This window comes from Lineus longissimus, chromosome 15 (genome assembly GCF_910592395.1).
Source record: "Lineus longissimus chromosome 15, tnLinLong1.2, whole genome shotgun sequence".
In the NCBI taxonomy this organism is placed as follows: Eukaryota; Metazoa; Nemertea; class Pilidiophora; order Heteronemertea; family Lineidae; genus Lineus; species Lineus longissimus.
Genome location: NC_088322.1, coordinates 9,526,853 through 9,543,431, shown reverse-complemented (window position 1 = coordinate 9,543,431; position 16,579 = coordinate 9,526,853). Strand labels below are relative to the sequence as shown.

At 43.6% G+C, this 16,579-nt stretch overlaps 2 protein-coding genes across 2 annotated transcripts; one reads left to right on the top strand and one right to left on the bottom strand.

Moving 5' to 3' along the window:
• Positions 1 to 1,544: 1,544 nt before the first annotated feature.
• LOC135499680 (uncharacterized) lies at positions 1,545 to 7,284 on the top strand. Its single transcript, XM_064790598.1, has 6 exons — positions 1,545 to 1,690; positions 3,408 to 3,656; positions 3,911 to 4,444; positions 5,116 to 5,571; positions 6,089 to 6,145; positions 6,385 to 7,284. Exons 1-6 carry the CDS (start codon positions 1,639 to 1,641, stop codon positions 7,029 to 7,031), a joined length of 1,995 nt encoding a protein of 664 aa, XP_064646668.1. The 5' UTR covers positions 1,545 to 1,638; the 3' UTR covers positions 7,032 to 7,284.
• LOC135499681 (zinc metalloproteinase nas-13-like) lies at positions 7,275 to 15,226 on the bottom strand. Its single transcript, XM_064790599.1, has 11 exons — positions 15,059 to 15,226; positions 13,955 to 14,231; positions 12,868 to 12,964; positions 12,328 to 12,461; positions 11,603 to 11,790; positions 10,976 to 11,179; positions 10,421 to 10,547; positions 9,922 to 10,083; positions 9,315 to 9,464; positions 8,754 to 8,900; positions 7,275 to 8,016 (listed from the first exon to the last, which is right to left on the bottom strand). The coding sequence occupies exons 1-11, from the start codon at positions 15,116 to 15,118 to the stop codon at positions 7,895 to 7,897; spliced, it is 1,668 nt and encodes a 555-aa protein (XP_064646669.1). The 5' UTR covers positions 15,119 to 15,226; the 3' UTR covers positions 7,275 to 7,894.
• Positions 15,227 to 16,579: the final 1,353 nt, after the last annotated feature.

Genomic DNA, 16,579 nt, shown 5'->3' with positions numbered 1-16,579 from the left:
CTGAGGATCAAGGCTGGGAGTATGCAAGCTCTGAGTTATCTTGCCAATTCCTTCAATTCACTTGTCATCATACGCACGAACGAGCTGGTCCACTGCATCCCGAGTGTAAACCAATCATGGACTTCCATTCAGTCCATTTCGTCATCCCAATCATCTGCTATCGGGCGGTAGGAGAAGACGGGTCCACTGCGTCTGGAGTGTAACCCAAACATGACGGCAGGTCCTAAAATCCAACTTGCGAAATTCGGGGCTAATGAGAAACGAAAGAAGTACAGAGTACTAGCTTTGCTGTCATAGCTTTGCTTTGTGGCCAAGCTATTGTTGGAACCTCTTGTTATCAGTCCGCCTCTCGCTAGGACATCACACAAACATATCGCATAGTGTCCTCGGACAACAACAGGCTGACTCACAGATCAACCTGACCTCATAATTCAATTCAATCTCAGGCGATTGGATTTATTCCAGTTTGGAAGACAGCAAATGAAAACCTTTCTCAATGTGTTCAATTTATATGTGAATTGATGCTTTATTCGATCTCAATATCGGTCGTTTTGTTGGCAGTCAAAAACGCTTTTCTGGTTATTTTACTCGCCCCCTATTCAGTTAAAGTGTTATCCCGCTTTTCTGGTTGTGACTTTGTCCTCACAAGTCCAGTTAAATAAAAGTTAAACCACAGAGCTTCTCTCCGCGCAACTTAGCCATGATAAGGCACTAGTAGGAGGCTTTTTCCGACATCTTAACGGTTTCTCTGACTTTTTCCCTGATACATCCGACAAAAGCCCAACACTGATCCTGGAACGCGACAAAATCCGCACGACTGTTGAAAGCAATAAACGGGTTTCCTGACGGTAGATCATGGCGGGACGATAGGAAGGAGCGAGGGGGTAAAATTGACCATTTTCAGTTGACGAATAATTATATCAGGGCCGTGTTTGATTGACGGCGTAAGAGTGTGATTGAGTTTTTAGAGCCCTAAATTTAGAGGGAGTGCCAAAGATTATTTGACGAGCTTTGATCTTTAAAAACCCGTTCTTATCTATACCACATTCAAATAATAACAATGATGACATATATATCATTGACTCCATGAATAAAAAGCTCGGACATCAAAACATCAAAATGTTCAAGTGGACTGGAGGAGGCATCTGAAGGACGAATACGGGCCAGAACCCTGTGACGAGTTTTAAAGTGAGATTATAGGCAGGGGCCAGGAGGGTCAGGTTATTTTTACGAGGTCGTTGATATTATAATTCGATCTCACACAATTTTAAATACGAGGAACCCCTTTTTATCACACATGATTAATTGATAGTACAGAGGTTATGAAAGTGGCCCCGATCGCGAGCTACGAGTAGGCCCTCTCTTGTCTTTCCCTCAATATCAACGTGGAGTGCTTAAAATTTCATATCATACCATATCACCAAAATATCGATTATGAACAAAAATAAACCTTGGAAGCAAGAACTCCGGCCTCTGCTCTTTGGGTGGCTCAATATGAGAAATGGTATTACAAACACAACGGTGCTTTGAGGCCTGTGATCTTCGTCATTTAGTGTACCAACAATGATCTCTTTCAATCTGCCAAAAGGCTTTTCATGACAGTTCGATGTGTATGTTTATGAGACAGCCATTTTAGCAATGGTGGACCCAGGAATGAACTCCGGAGTCGCAGATATACATGTGGTGGATGGTAAGTTTTACCTTCTTCTATATATTCACATTTTCTTTCGATATCACTAGGAAGAATAGACCCCTCAGATTCATATCGATGGCAAGAATTCAAATCATATTCGCATCAATTCTATTCCTTGCGCTTCCGCTTCGATCTGATATCGATGAATTGCGATAAATTAGGTTGACCTTGCACTGCAAGTAAATTACTGACGATTGCCTTTCGGTCAACAAATCAAATCAGCCAACTGCCTTCAAATTCAGTTCGAACTTTGCATATTGCGGTTGATATCAATTCAAATATTTTAAAAGTCAAAGCTAACGAAGACAACGAGAAAGCAAACATAGACAAATACAAGCAAATGAAGACAAGACAAAGCAGACGAGGACAAATAACGATGCGTTATTTTCTGGAAATTTTCGATATTTTGTCTTCGTTTGCTTTGACTTTGTCTTCGTTTGCTTTGTCTTCGTTTGCTTTGTCTTCGTTTGCAAATGGCTTTCTTGGGTGCAATCTTGTTGTTCTTCTTCTTCGTCAATCGGTCCTGTAAATCGGCTCTACTCAGTTGGCCTTGTCTCACTACAATTGGTGAAACCATTTGGCCAGATTTATTGTCTGCTGGCTTCGAGCAGTGAACAGCATCTTGTGATACACGGTCCACTGACATCAGTCACATATTGCAATAGCCTTGGTCGATGTTTCCCACTGGCATCTTGACCCATTATGGGTTAAAAATCACGAATTGGTCGATGAGCACATCAAAAGTGCGTGAACTTTAACCTTTGAAGCTTCAATATGCATATTCTGTGCTTGTGGAATAGGTGGCACAGCTTCCTGCTATGGCCACCTGGGGGTCTAAAGATGGTAACTTGTCCTGCCCTTGTCAGCTGATGATGGCTCTTTCGATGGCATTAAGAAATAGATATGATCACCGAAAGAGAAATTTACATAACTGCTTAGCATATATATACATATATATCGCACCCAAAGGGAATAAGCGTCATGTGACCATACTCGTATTACTTATATTTTTGGGCCAATGTTGATTTTTACGCTGAGTTGTTTACTCTGAAAACATATTCGTATGACAAGATATGGTTGGCCCATTTACATTTATTAGGAAATGTACTTGGTTTTGACTGTAGGACCATAATGTGTACTGTTCATTGCTTCATGGTGCCAAGACACTGTTGTTAAGAGCAACAGACTAGACGACGCTAACATTTGTAATCGCTATTTATGGTAACGGCGACCTCGGACTAGTCTTGAAAGTCGAAATCAAAGGTCAAAAATCGACAAAAGAGACATCGGCAAAGAGACATCGGAACATGTTCGCTTCTGAATATTACGAGGGAGAATAGCCTCCTCAGCTGAGGTCGGCAACCAGGCTTAGTATAACCAGCTGGTTATGTGACAAGAGACGGCCGGGTACACGTACCCCTCGTGGCGTGGCTAAAAATCGGGTCCATACGCACATCGATACATAGCCTATAGTTAAACAACTACCCTTGGATATTGAGGAAATGCGGAGTAAGCCAGGGTTGCGCTCTTTACACCGGTTTCTTCATCATCATTATGTTAATCTGATTGTGTGATCATTTGCAGAAGGCTAATACTGCAGCTGATGTTCAGGTAGTCAGTAGACCTACACTGAGATTTTGATGCCGAAATAATCAAATAATTGTTGTTTTGAAAGCTAGTTGACACTACACTGTATCATTACTTTCTTCTTCAGACATCGAAAAAGTTTTCAGTGTGTTGTCATCAGAGTTAGTCGGCCTCTCCACAGAATGGAAGTTCCTCATGCGTCGCCTAGATCTGACCAACGAAGACCTGGTAGAAATAGATACCAAATACAAAACTGACGGACCCCGGGAGGTGATATATCAATGTATGCTTCGGTGGCACTCCAGGGTTGGCGAGGCGGCGTCTGTGGTCAAGTTGGTGCGGGCGCTGAGGCAGGAAAGGCTCCACAGGGTGGCAGGTACAAAGATATCACCAGAGAGATTCCTTTAATTAATAGTACAACATTGAATTCGGTTTGTCGGCAAGTTTTTTATTCCAGTCACAGCGTTTCAACATGTAAGGGTCGACCCATCTCGAAGCCATGGGTTTCAACACCCACCTGTCTCTCGCCCGATTTCAAATATGTTTAGTTCGGCTCGGGGTGTCATTCACATATACTTTCAAGCGTAACTGACCGTATCATTTCAGTTTTTGCTGTACATTTCATTTCAGATTTGATTAAGACTTACACAGTGAGAATACCATGCACAAGATGTCCAATTGGTGGCCACGATCCGTCTTGTTACCAAGCAACACCAACGCAGATCACGCGGCAGAAGACAAAAATCAAAATCAAAACAAAACAAAAGTTCCCATCCAAATTTCCTAAACTTCCGAAAATATATAGCCCGAACTCGTCTATTGGTTCCCTGAACTCGAGTCGGCGGTCATCTGGCGGAAGTATTTCATCACGTTCCTCAACAAAGAAAATGACCAAACGACGCCCGCGGACTATGAGTTGTGACAGCACTACTTCCATTACCAGCAGTAATCCGTCAGACGATGTGGAGAACGGAAGCGAAGATGAGAAAGAGGATGTGACCGAGCCGAAAACGGAAATACTAGAACATGTCGAGGAACAACCGGCACCTCTTCCTCCAACACCTTCACCGGAAGTACAAGAGGCAGTACCAACAGAGACGCCAAAACTGAAACCAGTGAAGGAGACACCTGCAAAGAAGGTGGAGAAACAGGTCTTGCAAGAACGTACGTTTCCTTTTACTCCGACTCCGTCTTATAAGCAAGGCGGTATCATGTCCAGCCATTTACAGCTGGTGAACTATCAATCAATCAATCAACAATGTCTTATAGAGCGCCAAACTCCAGGTAAACCTGCTCAAGGCGCTACCTCCCCACCAAGAAATGCTTCCTCGAACAGCCAGGATTTTAGGAGTCGTTTAAAAGGATTTTAGGAGTCGCCATAAGGCTCATTTTTATTCTAGTATTATACCTGTTGATGGATCGATTAGCCAATGGGCAGAAAGCATCTATAACACGACTTAGAACTTTTATACGCATCCAATTGCTGGAGTAAAACACCCCATCGGTTACTAATAGGAGACAATTCAACTTTAAATCATTTTGACCAAAAAATTAAAGCTGAACTGCCCCTTTTATACCAGTATATTTTTTTCTTTACATAAAAGCTTCTTTTACAGCCACACTGGGAGGCTTTGAAGGGGCCCTCATAGACAAAAATATAGTATTTGCCGAGGTTTTCGCCAGCTTTCTTTACATTTCAACATGCACGTGTCAGTGCAAAATTTGGGCTAGTTCCTAAAATATGAAATACTCGTTTGAGGACTTTGAATCAGCGCCACGATTGGCAAAACATGGAAAATAATTTCGACCCTCATCGATGTCTGCCTTTTTTCCAGGTGTCGTGACCGGCCATCTGCGGGTGGACCAGCTTATTCCCGAAGGTGGAATTCCTCCTAACTTTACTGACCTTTTCAAGGACATGTGCGCACATTTATACAAAACAATCGTAAAACAAGCAGAGGACAACATCCGGGCACTTGAGGAGATCGTCAAATTGAAGAACTTCTTCGTGCACCACCTAGTGGTTGGGAGTGTCATCATCAGCATGAGTTGTCATGGTGACGCGTGTTATCAAGAATTGAAGGCGATGTATAAAAGTGGTGAACTTCTCCGGGCTTGTCAGAAGGTGTTTGGACGGGAGAATCTCTTACAAGATCAAGGAATACACTACGTGAGGTATTCTCTTCATATCGACGACTTTGAGGATGGCGTTCCACCTCCAGAGGAAACGTTCACCGCGCCTGCGCTACAGGAAGAGGGAAAAGATATGTCTGAGGAACCGGAAGAAGAAAGTAAGTAAGAAATGACAGGATGTACCGGTACCAAAAGGATACTACCAGCCAGGAGTTGGGTTCTAATATCTGATTTTTTATTCCCGATTCTCAAGTTATTTGCCTCTCGTTTTGCCTATACCCAATTCTCAATGCAACGGCTTAGTCACTCACTATTCCATCAACATATGATTTGGGCGAAGTCAACTAATGGGAACAAAGGGCGATACTGACCCCAGCTATAAACATCCGAAGATTGGGAATAAGTAATGAAGAATCAGAAATTAGTAGAGTCGAGAATAAGGGAGAGGAAATAAGAGGCCAACTTTGACCTCTTTTTTGTAGCGTCATCACCGTAATTCTCTGTGAGGCCGCTACGACAGATGGCGCGCCTGCGATCGCGTCGCTCAGACATCTGGAATAACTCTCGCTCATGTACCAGAGTATTCTTTATTTGAAAGACTGCATGACCTTTGTATTCGAAGTTTTCTTATTCTCTTTGTAATTACTCATATTCTGACGTCGTGTCCTGTTTCAGAAGAGAGTGAAACAGTCAGCGAAGAGACACCGGAGAAGCCCAAACGTGAGAAAACAAGTAAGTAGCCTAAATGTACACTCCGGACACTGTTGAAGCGGTCTTTTCCCTTCCCCTAACAGAAGAGGAAGATAGATGTAGATATGACTACCCGTACCTCATGCATATACTTCGATATTCCCGGCATATTCCGCAATTTGACAGTCCCATCCGGTAGCCATATTGAAACCCAAAAATATTCTTAAATCACAAAAATAAAAACGCTACAGTAATTCAAAACTGACTGCACCGTTTTTCAGCGATGGTTACTGTGGAAGTCTGCGCCAACTTGACGGCAAGCATTGACACTGACATTCCAACAAGTTCCCTCCTGCAGAGCCTTTCAGAGTCAGGATACAGAGAGGCAAATGCAAGGAAGTATTACAAAACGGTCACGCGCGATGACGTCATGAATGATGCAATCGATAAAATGAATACATTAACCTCGATCCCTGGTTTGAAGTTCGCCCGCCTCGATCTGAAGAAGGACGGCGTTGACGTCGTGATGACGTGTAGCACTCGGAAAGCTATCAATGATGCCTACAGTTATTTCTTGAAGAAGAAACTGTTGAACATTTGTATTGAAACTTTGCTGACGAAAGAGATAAAAAAATTAGCAGGGGAGGAGCTGATTCAGTTAGAATTAGAAATTCAAGACACACATATTACAAAGTGCGAAAAACTGTTCAAGGAACGGCTTACGAAGATTAGGTCAAATCGAAATGGGGAAAGAGGCAGTGCGAATGGACAACGCCGAGGGATTTCAAATAATTGGCAGAAGGCGAGAATAGTGCTTGATTCCATGAAGCGCGAAAAATCTGTGATTTCCCCGCCGAATAGCAACACAAACTCTCGTAGGACTTCTAGGGATAACAGTAGAAAGAATTCAACAGGTTCCGCCAAATGAGGCAATTCCAGGTCCGATTACACCACCATCGTTAATTCGCAGGTAACCCCTCGGTCAACTCCAGAATCGACGAGAATGACGTCTATACCGTTCGGGTTTGACGTTTGCTTTCAGAAACGTAACCTCTCTATTATGTTCTTGCACTGAGCGTTTCATTTCATATAATAAACCTGGATAACCATGATGGTTTCCCAGCATTTTTCAAAACTGAGTAGTTTACACAATAAAAAAGGACAACAATAATAGTATTTTACTAATATAATTTTCTTCTTTTTCAAAATATTACCATACATGAGCTTACACACAAACCACTACAATATATTTAGGAAGGGATCATAATATGCACCATACTGTTAAAGCTGAAGTGGTGTTCAAATACACCTGAAACGACCAAAGCTGGAATCCGAATGAATATGATAAATTTTCAAGCGATGATACATGTAGCAGCAAGCTTTCAGTTATTTAAGGACCAGATCAGCTTTAAATATGGAATTCCTTAGAGTTGGCAGACCAGCCTTCGCCCAGGGAGATGTTATAAATCGCAAACGATGCAGAATTTCCCGAAAGGAATTGTCAATGTAACAAGTAATTGCGTAAAGAGACTTCTCACACTATATTTGTACAATATCCTTACAGTGTATTGTACCCGTCCCCACTTTGTCCATAGAGGGCCATCGGCATTGCACCAGTTCTGGCCGTTGGGCCGCGGGCATTCCATGCCTGGGCGCCACCTTCACTCCGTCCAGTGTGAAGGCGCATACTCCGACGTAGTGTAGTGTGGTGAGGCGGTCTTGAATCTGTCTTGGAGAATTCGAAGACCGTTGATAACGGGATATCGGACGACCATTGCTGACAATCGCCGCCTATTGACAAAGTCTGCAAGATCTTTTGCAGTTCTGGCTCATCCAAGAGCGGTAGTAGCTACTTGTACAGTAACCGCTCCTCGTCCAATTCGAACAGTTGGTGCTCTTATCTTGGCAGTTTGCTAAAACGAAAGAGATAGCGGTCAGGATTTATTTCATGACAGCCCAGCGCAAAAAAAGCTGCTCTAGGTTTTTGTGGAATGATTACTCAAATACTTTAATAAAGGCCCTGTACAATATGAACTCGTGTTAGCAGAAGCGATTTTGGTCACCATTTTATATTTAGGCGGCCATTTTGTATTTGAGCATAGTATTTGAGATAAAATCGATATTGTCTCCTCTCTTATTTGGAGAGTATGGTTTCAAGTGGACGCTCGGAAACATGTTCTTTTTCTTTAATTCTTCTTCTCTATGGACCAGTTGGACACAACAGGCCTCTTCATGATCATTGCCAGATTCATCATACACATCAGACACGACAGGTGTTCACTGAATGCGATGCAACATCGCAAAGCAAACACTTTTGTTGGTTCGGTTTGGGTGCATTAGCCGTAACGTGTCTATTCGCATGAGTTCTCGCAATCGCACTCTCAGCGATTCGATTTTTCTTGAATTGCACGACAGCGCATGCGAAACCGCACGTGAATAGGTCCGGTGTAACGTTTTTGCGTGTTTCCGTTTCAGAGTGTTTTCCCCTCATTTTTAGGGAACGCTGAAAGACGTTGATGATGATTTATTCAGTGTATACATCCCCTTTTCAAAAAGTCATGGTCTCCCTAGCTGTCTCTTCTATGAAAACACTGAAATATGGAGAACCACACGGATGGAAAAAACCAAAATAGCTGGAGGATACACTTACATGTCGTTGTCGTTGTCGTTGTTGAGCGGCAATGGTTGCAGGTCTTGGCGCAGTTGGTCCTCATGAAGTCGGCGTACGAACTGGATGACCTGCAATAACCCTGGCCTGACCAATAGGCACAATGTTGACCTTTGTCCGCGCAATTAGCTGCAGTTGAGAAACAGACAGTTATAACAAAGCGGGAATGCTGCGTAGCCTACTGGGTCTTGTTTCCTCCTAGTGGAATTTTGAGATATGCTCCTTACTGGTACACGGAGAAGCCAGTAGTTATGAATATTATTGTTTTCACCCCCCCCCCCCCCCCCCACCCCACAGGTCCGTATAGCTGTTTTTTATCGGGAGGCACGTGGTACCCTGCCCCCTTCAACTTTAGCTCTGCAATAGCCTGTGACGACAGTTGTGAGCAGGGGGTAACTACATGTAGTTTTCTAGTTTTTGGAGTGGGAGGCAAAAGTGCGCTTTCTGAAATTTTTCGGGTGACTTCAGGTGGAGCACTTGCCCCCCCCCCTGGATGTGCCCCCCCCCCCCTGGATGTGCCCCCGGTGTGAGAGTGTAACGTACTGGTAGTTGTACAGGATCCAGCACCTCCATTACAAATGTTGCACGTCTTCTTGCAGTTCCTGCTCATATATCCATAGTGTTGGTGGTTCTTGCAGCAGTACCCACGAGTCTTATAGGTGGCGCAACTGGCGGCCCGGTCAGTGTTACAACCTGTAATATTAGAGAGATTTAGAAACGAATGAGTTAACGTGTGCAGAAATTGTAGCGGATTCCGCGTTTGTCGATATTCTTTTGTAGCACTAACTCTTCAAAACGCAAGGTGATATTGTTGATAAAGAGGTTGAAAAATGAAGGCATAACTAACCTATATCGTAACACATACTTTCCAGAAGAACTCCCATTAAACACGAAAGAGGAAACCAGCATACAAGGTTTTATAACGTTTAAACACAAAAATTACTGCAATGTTGGTTGATCTTGTGAGCTGAGCCGTATCAGCCAGTCGAGAGCCCGTATCAGCACTCGGGCTACGCCCTCTGGCAGATACGGCCAGAGGACAATGATACAAGGGACTGATACGGCTTAGCTTATTAATAAAATAACATGTAAATATTAAACTTCTCGCAACCTCTCTAGTTGTCAGTTATCGGTAAATCACAAAACTCACCATTTGTTGGTGCTGGAGTTGTTCGTCGCGTCGGTGTTGTGGTGACTACTTCACCGGTTCCGGAGCACTGCCTGATGGGATCCGTAGTTGTACCGGGACACCAACACTTGCAGTCAGGGCCGACGAACCCTTCGCCAGGGCATCGCTTCGCAGCGCAGCGCGCTGAAAGTGATATCAAGAGTATATAGCATGAATAAAATGCCTGGTTCCACTAAACAAGAGCGTTTCCAACAGTGATATGCAGAACTTAATTCGTGGCCCCAGTGGTTATTTTTAATTAACTATCATTACCAGTTGGTGTGGTTGGCGTCTTAATCTCGACGCTTCCGCTCAACAGACCTCAACCCTTGTGGTGGGCCATTCAAAACACAAAGTTTCAAGCCTGGCGCTTAAACAAACTTTAAACATCAATGAAAAATATTTTTTTAAATTGCGTGTTGAATTTTTTTGGATCACCCTGTATTACGAGGATTATCCAAATGCGGCTATGTCTACTCACAATTACAGTTATAACGGAGGTTGGCCAGTTTGATATCGCTGAAACTGAAGCCGGCTCTGTTGCCCATCCGAGATTGGTAGTTGCGGTCCTTTGCCACTATCGTGTAGCGACCATTCTTGCTGAATGCCTGAAACATGAACAATAGTGAGGTTTCGATTAGACGTGTATTGTATGCGTTTAATCCTGGCGCGGGAAACTTTCGCGTTAACCGAGGTCGAGAATAAGCCGTCATGATGCCGTTCCTCGCATCCGCGTATGCCCATGCATCGATCCGTTCAATGATGATTGCTGCACGGAGGGTTTACTCGACAGAAATGGAGGGCAAATGAAACTATTGCTGTCGTGTGGGTGGTGACTGGGCAGCCGACGGATTGGAAAAAAGTGTCTTTAACTACCTCTTTAAGGTTGTATCCAAGGCATGTAGGAGGTAACCACCAGTGTTCCCACTCTAGAATCTGCAGCCGACAGATTGGAAAAAAGTGTCTTTAACTACCTCTTTAAGGTTGTAACCAAGGCATGTAGGAGGTAACCAGTGTTCCCACTCTAGAATCTTACCGTTCCTCCATAATGCATGACGCTGCTATAATCATACGGCACCCCCATACTGTCAATAGCCTGTGTCGTGTATTTATTGAAATTGAACTCCATGCCGCTGACGATGTTTTGGTTGTAGATCGTGACGTAGTTATCACGGTCTGGTCGCGTCTGCTCGTGGTTGAATCCGATCGCGTGACCGAGCTCGTGAATCACGATGCCTTTCTGGAAAATAAATGGAAAGGTTAAGGTTCTCAACGTGAATGAAGATGGCGGAATAATAGAGAGGTTTCGCAAGCCATACGTTTCGTGGTTTTTTGGCCCGTTTGTGCCTTAGCGAGTCATAGGGCCTAGTAAATCAAGAACCCTCAAGAAATATTCTGAAAACGAGATAGAAGAGATCCTAAGCCCGGGTACTGTAAACTTTAATCATATCAATCCCATCGGCGAAGCTGTGAGCGTATGCACTCTACCTAAATCTTTCAAAATGACCCTAAAATGATCTGCTGATTGTTCTGAGTCTTCCGAAAGGGAAACAACGTTTGTTCCTCTGTTAAAGGCCTACCATCCGTGTTAATTATATTTTCTTGAGGTCCAGGTTGATAGAAATTATATAACATTGTCTCAAACCTGTCATCATGGACTTACGATTCGGCAACCGCTTGCCAGACTGACTGGTTGGGTACCCCCAATCATGCCGACGTAGGAGGAACACCCACTTCCGCTCTGAATGCTAATCTTGTTCCGGTCTCTTGATGTGGCTGCTCTGAATCTGATACACGTGTAGCGGTGGTAGTCATTGATCGCTGCCGTGATGACTGAGCGGTCAGAATACGCTGAAAGTAAATATGTTTGCATCGTTATAGGCGAAAATTATACCACAAGGGTGTCGAATTATATTTTTCGAAAATCTGCCAAAAGTGGAAAAAAAAATTCTGGTGCGGTTACCTGAGTGGCAGCGTCATTTCCACGGAAACGACTAACCACCAACGTAATCAAATAGCACGGTCCTTTAAGATCAGAAATAACCAAATATCCGCCCCATTGAAGAGAAAACTACGGCAGTTTCTGTGGCTTCGATGCTCTTCGATTGCTTACATACATTTAGAAGATAAACTGTAGGCTGAACGCAGAAGAAGAAGAGATGAACACATTTTGTATGATTCCGCCTTTAGCCTATCGATCCTTTGTTTTTGCGGTCGATTAGCCCAATGATCCTTTGAAGTACAATGTATATCTGGCGAAAGCATGATCATCCTGAACCTCAAACCAATACTCATCACTAACGACCGAGCTTTAATAGTAAAGTGTGCGAGGGGAGGAGGATACGACTGACCCGGGATTTTCGAGGATGAAGCATACTTAATACTTACAGAAAATATTAGACATTTGGTATGGTACGACGTTGTTGGTCCATTTTTTGTTCCTGATTGCTTTCCGTTTAAAGCGAGATCGTCTGTTGCCAGTGTCAAACTGGGACAGTCCGAAGGTTGCTTCAATGCCTCCACTGCGGATGAAAAGAAAAAATATGAACCGCCGCGCAAACGAGTGGTTTTTGTCGTTGTGACTTGCGATTATAATCACTGGTATGTGCGAGAAAAGGTGTATCTTCCGTTGTGTAAAACCTGTAATCGTTGGGTTTTACAGTGATTGCAGGTCGGTGCGATCACCGAATCTTGTGGCAGGCATGCTCTTGCCACCGCAAACGAGTTTTTTTATTTCTGATCCAAGCGACAAAAATCAGTGGTTTGCTGGTTGAATTCGAATCGACGTGACGTGTTAGTCTTGTATATACCTGATGTCCAATTCCGTCAACAGGGCACTACCCTCATCGACATTTGACTTGGAGTATCTATTCTGGGAGCACTGGTTACTGTTACACCATGCAGGTTCAAACTTGTTACACAACTTACTTATTGATCAGATCATCATATGTCTCCCTCTTGTATCGAATGTCCAGCTCCATCAACAATGTCCCGTCATCCTGGACGAAGTCGAAGGAACCATTGTCTGAAGAGGACGGGTGAGAAATGTTAAAGGGGCAACTTGGGTGTGAGACACATGGTTTTTCATAAAATAATCGCTTCCATAATTGAAGAATCATTAAACTGAAATAAGGAATGCATTAGGACACGGGATATAACCGGCCTGCATGATATTCGGAAACCATCTTCAAAACTGCCGAAAATCGTTATCAGAGATCAGCTGCATTAGTTGATACTGCAAGTGGCGGCGCATGGTGGTAGGCAGAGGAATTACCCTCCTGCCTTGGAATTAAAACCTTAAAGGGATGGCATTATTGCACCTCATTATTTTTGTGACCAGCCAAAAATTTCGGAAAAAAAGAAATTTTCACGGTTTGTTTTTTTTTGAGTACGCAAGTACACGTACTATTTCTTTTTATTGGGCTTATCGGACGTTCCCACTGGTTGTACCAGGGAACATGATGGCGAGACAATGGAACCAGCGCCACAAGTTCACAAGGGAACCAGGGAACATGATGGCGAGACAATGGAACCAGCGCCACAAGTTCACAAGGAACCAGGGAACATGATGGCGAGACAATGGAACCAGCGCCACAAGTTCACAAGGGAACGCAACCTTGGTTTCGCAGCCTTTGACAAAGTTTATCTGTGAATGGGATAATGAACTAGACACGGTGCAAAGTCTGTTCTTATTGTTTTATCGCCGAATATCACATATCTAGCACAGGTTGTTACGTTTACTAAAGGCCTGGACCGCTTGAAACGGATTTGCTGGATTAACAAAGATAGGCAAAGTAAAGTAAGAAATCCGTAATTTTGCTAACAAAGTTCATGGCCTTGTCGTCAACAGACTGTTGAAAAACACAAATTCATTTAAGTTTGTTTATCGGACATCAATATTGATTTGTTTCAGGCTAAAAGTTTGGTGGAGGTGGAGATTTGAACCATGCCCTCGATTTTCAGTGGCCTTATCTGCCTTCGTACCCAGGCGTTACGCAGGAGTATGGAGACTTACTGCTTTCTCTGATTTCTCGGAATATCTGGTCGAAGCTCTTGGGTGCGTCGTTATTGGGCATATCATCGTCCCCAATATTGTCCCAGAATGGGGCGTCGTCGCTTGCGGGAAGCGGCATATCGTCGCTTGCGGCGGGTGGGCTCGGGTCATCGCCATGAAGCTCAGTCTGCTCGTCGAATAGGCTGTCGATATCTACCAGCTCGTCGGACATCGTGGCCTCGGAAGAGTCCTCTTGGCTGCTGCTGCTGTCTTGTTCCGAGATGAACATGCATGACACCTGTAATTGAAGCAAATAATTGTATAAAGCAGGTTAGAAACCGGTGTTAAGGTTCCCGAGTGTTTCTCCTCATTTTTTGGATTATAGACTCCCGGGGCAGTCCATTTCGTCATCCTAACCGGGCGACAGGACGAGGCCGGTCCACTGCGCCGTCCGGAGAGTATGTTTGGGGAAGATGAAAGATAGATTAACACGTTTTCCTGTGTCTGTTCCTATTGAAAAGTCATGGTCTCTTTCGCTGTCTAATGTATGGAAACACTAGAATATCGGGAACAATCACAGATGTTCACCGATACAGTAACACACTCACACTGAAGAAGTATGGGAGGGGGCCAGGCCAATATTTATAAACCTTCAATATGCCTCAGAATCCTCTGTCCCTGAGCTGGGACACTAATCCGCGGACACTGAGGTTTTGCGATTACATAATACACCAGTCGTCAATGGTTGTGCCAAACACGCTTTTCGTTGTCACATCCACTGTCTTCGAAAATATGTCGAAGTTGCGACATTAATTTTTGGCGACATTCATTAATGAATGGCGGATATAGGGTGTGACCCCGGGGCTATTATAAGGCTGTACTCCATTTCCTGGCACTCTGATTTTTGGTGAATTCGCGTAGAACATGAAATATTTGTACAAATGTTATAGTTCATCTGAAACATCAAATACGAAAGTATAAACTAATGCTTACTTTACCAGAATCGGACGAAACGTGAAGAAGAACGAGCTATTTTAAATGAAATGCTGACACGTTTTCTTAGCCATTTTCGGCTTATTTTGCTGGCAGTATAATGTTTTCGTGAAAAAATAGTTCGCTACGTACCTCGGAGTTCAGCACGAATGCGCCGAATAAGACACAAGCAAGCAAAATGCTTGCCCTCATCGTAAAAATGCGGCTAATTTTCCTTCCTCAAAAGAATCGGAAATAGAAATTGAGGTACACCGCCCTCAAAAATGAACGCTTTGGATTTATGTCCTCTGTCTTCTGATTGTGATCACTTGTTTGTTGGTCTGAATGGCTAGTTGACCACTTTATAAGATTGTCTTATCAGGTCCGGGAGACCTAAATAGAAGATATTTTATCGTTCTTGGAACTTGCATAACATATTATAATCTGTTTTTCGATTTACTTGTCGATAAAAGCCATAAACATGATATCACTTTTGTAATAATAAATCGATATGGTCAAACCGATCAACACTTGGTCTTTTGTTTTGTCAATCGATTCAAAATAATTTAATTCTAACGCACACCGGTCCTCAAATTGAGTTAACTTTTTCGTCTGATGATATTGGCCAAGATGATCAATTCGATTTCTTTCATATTGGTAACTACATGTACATGTACTCATTGACAATAACTATCCACTGGTAGGCTCACCGAGCAGTCCATTTCGTCATCCTATTCATACTATCCCTCATAGAGTGAGGGACGAGGCCGGTCCACTGCATCCGCAGTGTATCCACGGAAGGCATAGACTCAAACTGTAAACTCCCGAGGCTGTTTATTCGTGATACAGAACATAGTTTCCTTTTGGGTGGGGCGATGCCGATCCACTGCACCCGGAGTACTCGAACTGCTGGGTTGTTCAAAACAGTGTTAGGGTTTAACCGAAATAGATGGAATAAATCCGATAGTTAGCTAGCACGGGACAGACGAGAAAGAACCGATTGATTGATACTGTACAGTTGGGTAGGGGCCTTTCTGTTCTGACAGGTATGGTCACCTCAAGGTGGTCTCAAGAAGGATTCGCAACCTACCCCAGGTGTACTTGGCAAGTATACCTGTGGGGTAGGTTGCGAATCCTTCTACCCCAGGTGTACTTGGCAAGTATACCTGTGGGGTAGGTTGCGAATCCTTCTTGAGGTCATAGAACAAGAGGCTTGACAGGCTGCGAAATGGACGACAGCCCGCAACTGGATGTGCCTGTCATTCCCGACAAGACATTGCTATCACATGTAGGCCTACTCGTATTCATTTTGGTGAGGACAGCAGTTGTACAAATCGGCCAGGTGCTGTGCCTACTTTCTCGACGTAAGGGCCCAACGCGTTGCGTAGCGGCAAAAAAGCGAACCTGGCGAAACATTTATAACGGGTCACCGTCACTTATTATTGGACTTATGGGGCATTTACGGGGTTGCAACTATTTTGCTTTATAGTGTCACCAGGAAAGACCTAACGCCGATCTATTTGTATTAAGTGATAATTGGAAGGTATATAGTAGGAAATATCAATAAAATAATCATTCCATGTCGTTTTTTGAGGGCATTTTTGATTGTAAAAAATATATGTGTACGTAACCGGAGTCTCTGCGAATGTGAATCTCTCCCAGCTGGCTGTAAGC